The sequence below is a fragment of the Pygocentrus nattereri genome, chromosome 14 (assembly GCF_015220715.1).
Source record: "Pygocentrus nattereri isolate fPygNat1 chromosome 14, fPygNat1.pri, whole genome shotgun sequence".
Lineage (NCBI taxonomy): Eukaryota > Metazoa > Chordata > Actinopteri > Characiformes > Serrasalmidae > Pygocentrus > Pygocentrus nattereri.
Window position 1 is genome coordinate 15,687,160 of NC_051224.1, and position 6,801 is coordinate 15,693,960.

The 6,801-nt window shown below is 39.7% G+C and overlaps 1 protein-coding gene across 1 annotated transcript; it reads right to left on the reverse strand.

Annotated features, from left to right (window-relative positions):
• Positions 1–3,440: 3,440 nt before the first annotated feature.
• Positions 3,441–5,928, reverse strand: LOC108417256 (heat shock 70 kDa protein). Its single transcript, XM_037545017.1, has 2 exons — positions 5,821–5,928; positions 3,441–5,472 (listed from the first exon to the last, which is right to left on the reverse strand). The coding sequence occupies exon 2, from the start codon at positions 5,451–5,453 to the stop codon at positions 3,522–3,524; it is 1,932 nt and encodes a 643-aa protein (XP_037400914.1). The 5' UTR covers positions 5,454–5,472; positions 5,821–5,928; the 3' UTR covers positions 3,441–3,521.
• Between the last annotated feature and the right edge of the window lie 873 nt (positions 5,929–6,801).

Consider the following 6,801-nt stretch of genomic DNA (forward strand, 5'->3'; position numbering starts at 1 on the left):
CTAGTAAATGATGTTATTCAGAGTGGTTTGATATAAAGGGATTCATTGTACAGAAGCTTATTGACTTTCTTTACAGTGGTGGTGATGGGAACCAGGGGCCTTCATGACTACAGCATGAATACAAGCATTTTATTTACTATCCAAAACAAGCAGTGAACCCAAAAATGTCTTTTGAATTTTCATATGTAATAATGAATGTTGACGATGGTAAGACAGTGATCAATTAAAGAGAAGTTTCATACTGGACTGTTTTCCCTAACAACTGACTGTATGTATCTCTCTGGCATACATGGATTAAAAAAAACATTTTAGGCCACAAACTTAACTTAAAACTAGCATTAAACAGCGGTGGACAGTAACTAAGTAAATGTAATTTGTTACTGTAACTAAGTAGTTTTTTCTGTATCTGTACTTTACTTCAGTTTTTCCATTTTGGGTGACTTTTTACTTTCACTCCACTACATTTCAAAGTCAAATATCTGACTTTTTACTCCTTTTGGTTTTTGTGTGTATAAAAAACATAACATGTCAAAACAAAAGAGCACCAATCAGGGCACAGCACTCACTTTGTTCTGAGCTTGTTTTGACCTGTTTGTCAAACCGACCCAGTGCAGCACACGGTTCAACGTCAGTGCAGCAGCGTAAACATTTGGGAGCACATATGTCACCTAAACTATGGAACTGACCTAACCTTGTGTAAATAGACCACAATATAGAAAAATGTACACACATGCAGTGACTGGCATGTTTCTTTTGTTCTGAATTTATACAAACAGTTTCATTTCATAGTAAATTAGTTTAGGTTAGTTTATGTTTATGAGCAGAGACCTACAGATCAATACAGTAAAGGAAGCTCATTTGTGATCCTGAGTTTAAAGCAAGTTTTATTCAATTTGTAACTAAGTTATAAAGTAATCTTAAACTGAAACTTTGCTTGTTTGTAAAAAGTTGTTTCAGTGGGATTCATTTCTTCCTGTGGAAACTGTTTGACTTCAGTATTTTGTGTCTCACAATCACATCATTTTAATAGAGATCAGTGTCAGACTAATTAATGACGTTCTATTAAAAGACTGGTTTACCAAGAGAGACACCGGAGTATTTTCACCTAAAATGAGTTCATGAAGCGAGTCTTATTACAAAGAAGATAACAGGACATTAGAGCCATAATTAATCTTTTAGTACTTTTACTTTCGATACTTAAGTACTTGTGAAGGCAAATACTTCAGTACTTTTATTCAAGGTGAGGTCTAGAGTAAGGACTTCTACTTTTACTGGAGGAATATTTTACCTTGGGTATCTCTACTTTAACTCAAGTACATGATTTGTGTACTTCGTCCACCACTGGCATTAAACAATGTCTCAGACAATGTATTCATAACCACGTCATGTAATAACTTTCTGTTAGAGGCATGAAATGCGAAAGATGTCTGGCTCGTATCACCACTACTGCGAACATCTCAGTCTCTGTAGAACTGATTATTTCACATTTTAAATATTAATTGATTTTTTTTTTTAAACGGTGGAGGTTCCATTTTTTAGCTTACAGCTTTGCAGGGGCACTTCATAGTGAATTCAGCATCTGTCAGCAAAGGAAGTGATGTTTGTTTAAAATTAGAAGATAAAGCTTCAAAGTGAGAATGACCACTCGCCAATCAGTAAAACAGCAGAATGAAATTAAACAACAACAAAATAGGAACCAGTAAGTAAGTGTTAATGTCCACAACACAACTGAGTTAAAAGTAGGTTATTTGCTCACAAGCATAGCCTATTGGAGAAAAAGTAAAACTATTGCTATTTGAAAATACAGAAAAAAGTACAAATCCATCAAATTTCTGGTACATGTAACAGAATAAATGTCACTAATCACTACGCAGCTCTTCTAGTGGCATATTACTGTTGCTATGACAAATATTTTTGTTGGGCATAAGTTATTTTGCTGTGAATCCTCTATGATCAGTGTCTTCTACAACACAAGCATTCCATAGTGTTCATTTTTGGGCTCAAGTGTGATTTTCTTTAGCAGGGGTAGAAACCGCTATAGATGTATATGCATCATAGGACCATGATCCTTATTCTGAGTAGAAATGATCTTTCCCTTCATGTTAATTCTCTGAGCGTACACATGATTTGTCAGACTATCAAAAACACTTATTCAGAACACATTCAATAAACTGGATTATCACACACACAAAGGCTCTGAAAGACACAGCATAGATGACTATAAGTGTAAAATGGAATATAAAACGAGGGGAAAACATTCCCATGAATAGAAAGCTGGTAGTTTTAAGACAAATTACAGCTAAACATTGATAGAGATGGCTTGAGAAAAAGCATTTTAATGAACTAAAGTAAGAAGAATCCTTTGTAGTATGAAAATTAAATGCCCCCAAATGTGTCAAAAATGAATACAATTTTAAAGGAATTGTATATGATTAATGCACAGCTGTATTATCCATGTTTACTGAAGTTCTGGCAAATCTGAAAGCTAATTGATATTAATATGTTTAATATTTTCTGAAATTCTCTTAAATTCAGAGGTTTCAGTCAATAAAAATAGAACAATTCCTAAATTCTCATTTTGGGGTTTTAATTATGGCTTATTCAGATCCGATCCTGAAGCAGTACAACTTTGTTTTCTCTTTAACAACCATCATTTAAATCCTCAGCTAATGTCCAAGTCATTCATATAGAAATCCATTCCTGCCAGGCAGGTAGTTCAGGAAAAGCCATTTTTTCCATCTTCTTTGTTTCTGACAGCAGGATACCAACATATTGACTTTGTTCTTAAAATAATCCATTTTTTATATTGACTTGATATCTTAAAGTATTGAAAACAGAACTACGTGTGGTGCTGTGGCAATTGATGGTAGATAAACACTGACCTCTACTGTCCAAATCAAAAACCACACTCCCAATATTTCCTGTTTGCCGTTAGATTTCTCGCCATATCGCAAACATTGGGTTCTGATGTACATTATTTTAACATAGTTTGTTTAGTTTTTTTAACGCTTTACAATATTTTACATGTTCAGTGGTGGAAATCAGTCTCTATTTAATGAAGATTTGTAGCTAAAAGCACACAACTAATGAGTTTATCCAGGCTGCAAAAGAGGACACACAAAAAAAAAAGAGTAGTGAGGTTGAGAAATGCTGTTCTGCTGCTGACATAAAATGCTCATGTGCATGTATTTGAAGCTTTGTAAATACAAAAAAAGGAAAAGTTATATTGTTGAACACCAAAAATAACACCTGCACTGCTCCTTTTATAAAAAATTAACTTTATTACAAATAAATACATACAATACTAAGTATGTTCATTACTATACACAGTGTATACATGTGAACCTTTTCTGTTCCCTGTTTAAATGGTCAAAAATTGCTTATCTGCAAATACTGAAAAAAAACATTGCAGAATGTAACTGAACTGGTTTTCTTCATGCTTTGAGGTACAAATGAACAGGATTGGCATGAAAACATTTTCCAGGTATTTAACATAGAAAAATACATATGCAAGTCCATTTTTAGTCCACTTCTTCAATGGTGGGCCCCTGGGCACTGGCCCCTGAGCTGGATCGTGCCTGAGCTCCACAGCCTCCAGCTGGCATCCCTCCCTGGTACAGCTTAGCAATGATGGGGTTGCAGACTTTCTCCAGTTCCTTCAGCTGGTGCTCAAACTCCTCCTTATCAGCCAGCTGGTTGTTCTCCAGCCAGTTAATGGCCTGGTTGCACCTCTCAATGACTTTCTTCTTGTCATCTTCACTGATCTTGCCATTCATCTTCTCATCTTCCACACTGTTTTTCATGTTGAAGGCATACGACTCCACAGAGTTCTTGGCAGCAATCTTCTCTCTCTGGAGGTCGTCCTCTGATTTGTACTTATCTGCTTCCTGCACCATCCTCTCAATCTCCTCCTTGCTCAGTCTGCCCTTGTCATTGGTGATGGTGATCTTGTTCTCTTTGCCGGTGCTTTTGTCCACCGCTGACACGCTCAGAATGCCGTTGGCATCAATGTCAAAGGTCACCTCAATCTGAGGAACTCCGCGGGGTGCAGGTGGGATACCCGTCAGCTCAAACTTGCCGAGCAGGTTGTTGTCTTTCGTCATGGCTCTCTCACCTTCATACACTTGGATCAGAACACCAGGCTGGTTGTCTGCATACGTGCTGAAGATCTGTGTCTGCTTGGTGGGGATGGTGGTGTTGCGTTTGATGAGAGCAGTCATGACTCCTCCTGCCGTCTCAATGCCCAGGGACAGTGGGGCCACATCCAGCAGCAGCAGGTCCTGGACGTTTCCAGAGGTGTCGCCCATGAGGATGGCAGCCTGAACTGCAGCACCATAAGCTACTGCCTCATCTGGGTTGATGCTTTTGTTCAGTTCACGCCCGTTGAAGAAATCCTGCAGCAGTTTCTGGATCTTGGGGATTCTTGTAGAACCTCCAACCAGGACAATGTCTTGGATCTGGGACTTGTCCATCTTGGCATCTCTCAGGGCTTTCTCCACTGGCTCTAGCGTTCCCCTGAACATGTCGGAGCACATCTCCTCGAATCGTGCTCTGGTGATGGAGGTGTAAAAGTCAGTGCCCTCATACAGGGAGTCGATTTCAATGCTGGCCTGAGAGCTGGAGGACAGGGTTCTCTTGGCTCTCTCACAGGCTGTACGAAGCCTCCTCAGAGCCCGCTTGTTCTGGCTGATGTCTTTCTTGTGCTTCCTCTTGAATTCCTCCACAAAGTGGTTCACCAGGCGGTTGTCAAAGTCTTCTCCACCCAGGTGAGTGTCTCCTGCTGTGGCTTTCACCTCAAAGATGCCATCTTCAATGGTCAGGATGGACACATCGAAGGTTCCACCTCCCAGGTCAAAGATCAGCACGTTGCGCTCTCCTTTCTTGCCTTTGTCCAGGCCATAGGCGATCGCTGCAGCTGTGGGCTCATTGATGATCCTCAGGACGTTCAGACCAGCAATCACTCCAGCATCTTTGGTGGCCTGCCTCTGGGAGTCATTGAAGTAGGCAGGTACAGTAATAACAGCATTTGTTACCTTCTGTCCAAGATAGGCCTCTGCAATCTCCTTCATCTTCACCAGAACCATGGAGGAGATCTCTTCAGGGTAGAAGCTCTTCGTCTCTCCTTTGTACTCAACTTGAACCTTTGGCTTTCCTCCATCACTGGTGACTTGGAAGGGCCAGTGCTTCATGTCAGATTGTACGATAGGATCGTCAAACTTGCGGCCGATCAGCCTCTTGGCGTCGAACACGGTGTTGTTGGGGTTCATAGCTACTTGGTTTTTGGCAGCATCTCCAATGAGCCTCTCTGTGTCTGTGAAGGCCACATAGCTGGGGGTGGTCCTGTTTCCCTGGTCATTAGCAATGATCTCCACTTTTCCATGCTGAAACACTCCTACACAAGAGTAGGTAGTGCCCAGGTCAATGCCAATAGCAACTCCTTTAGCAGAGGACATCTTGAATGTTGGCAGGTGTCTAAAACGATACATACAGAGATCATGGAAGAAATTAGAACATATGCAGTTTAAAACATCAGTTTCATAACAAATCAGATCATATGAATTCATAGAAAAATGAAAATGTAATGTTATAGTACAAGCTCTTAACTTTTGGAAAGGATTTGAATCCTTGAAAAGTAAGAATTAGAGCAGTATTATAAGAAAGTAAGATTTCTGAAATTAAATATGATTCTTCAGGTACACACACACATTTTCTTATCCTTCCGGCTCACGGGGTCCTTCAATTACAGTTCATATAACACGAGTATAAAACTTACAGTTAACAGATCGACTCAGAGAAAAAAGTGAGTATAAACGTACTTACAGTTAACAGAGCTCCTAAATGTGTGTAAATGAAGTCTTGCTGTAAAGTCGCTGCTCTGCTGCTCCTCGTTTCTGCAGTTCTCTCTGTTCTCTACCGCTCTTCTCTGTCAGCAGCTCTTTATAAGCAGCTGTGGACGCCGCCGGTCTCTCCTCCACTGTTCTCGGCATTTCTCCAACGTTCCTGCGACACTGACCAATCAGAAGGGAGCAGCTGCCGCGACCACGCCCCCCGACTGACGAGCACACCATAGAAATCTGACAGAGAGCAGAGCAGAGTTTTCTAGACGATTCACAGCGTTTAGCTTCACTTTCCTTATGAAGAGTTTGCAGCTCCGTAAAAGTGATCTAGGAACTAATAAACCAGGAATGAACATTGTACTTAGCATTGTGTACGACCACTAACAGCTCATGATCATCTTTTTAAACGAAAGACTCTTGTCTTTGAGGGATTTACTACTCATACTAGACTTCACTACACATCAAAGTGTTATATTCTAGTTTTCTTTCTTTATTTATTATTTATCTTAATTTATCTGAATGTATTCCATCTCTCCACTCAGCATGAGGAGATGATACGGAGGAATAAAGGCCACACAGAAATCATGGGGTGTTTTTTAGATGTTGAAGGAAGTGCAAGTTGTTCATGTTAATCCATCAAATACAAACTGGGACAGGGTGATGGGGAACTACACAGGACCCTCTAGAGGCCTTAGGCCATGAAACCTGTGGACAGTCTGTAGTAAAGAAAAGAAGAAGAAGAAAAAAAAAAAAAAAAAAAAAATATATATATATATATATATATACACACACACACACACACACACACACACACACACATTCTTATTGCCCATTAATGATGCTGTGGACTCAAGCTACTAACAGCTACTGGCCCAATGTTGGCAGAGTAGCATAAATCATTATTTAATTAAAAAGCTCAGGTAAAATTTAAAATAGGTTTTTCAATTAAAAAAGTGCCTCACCT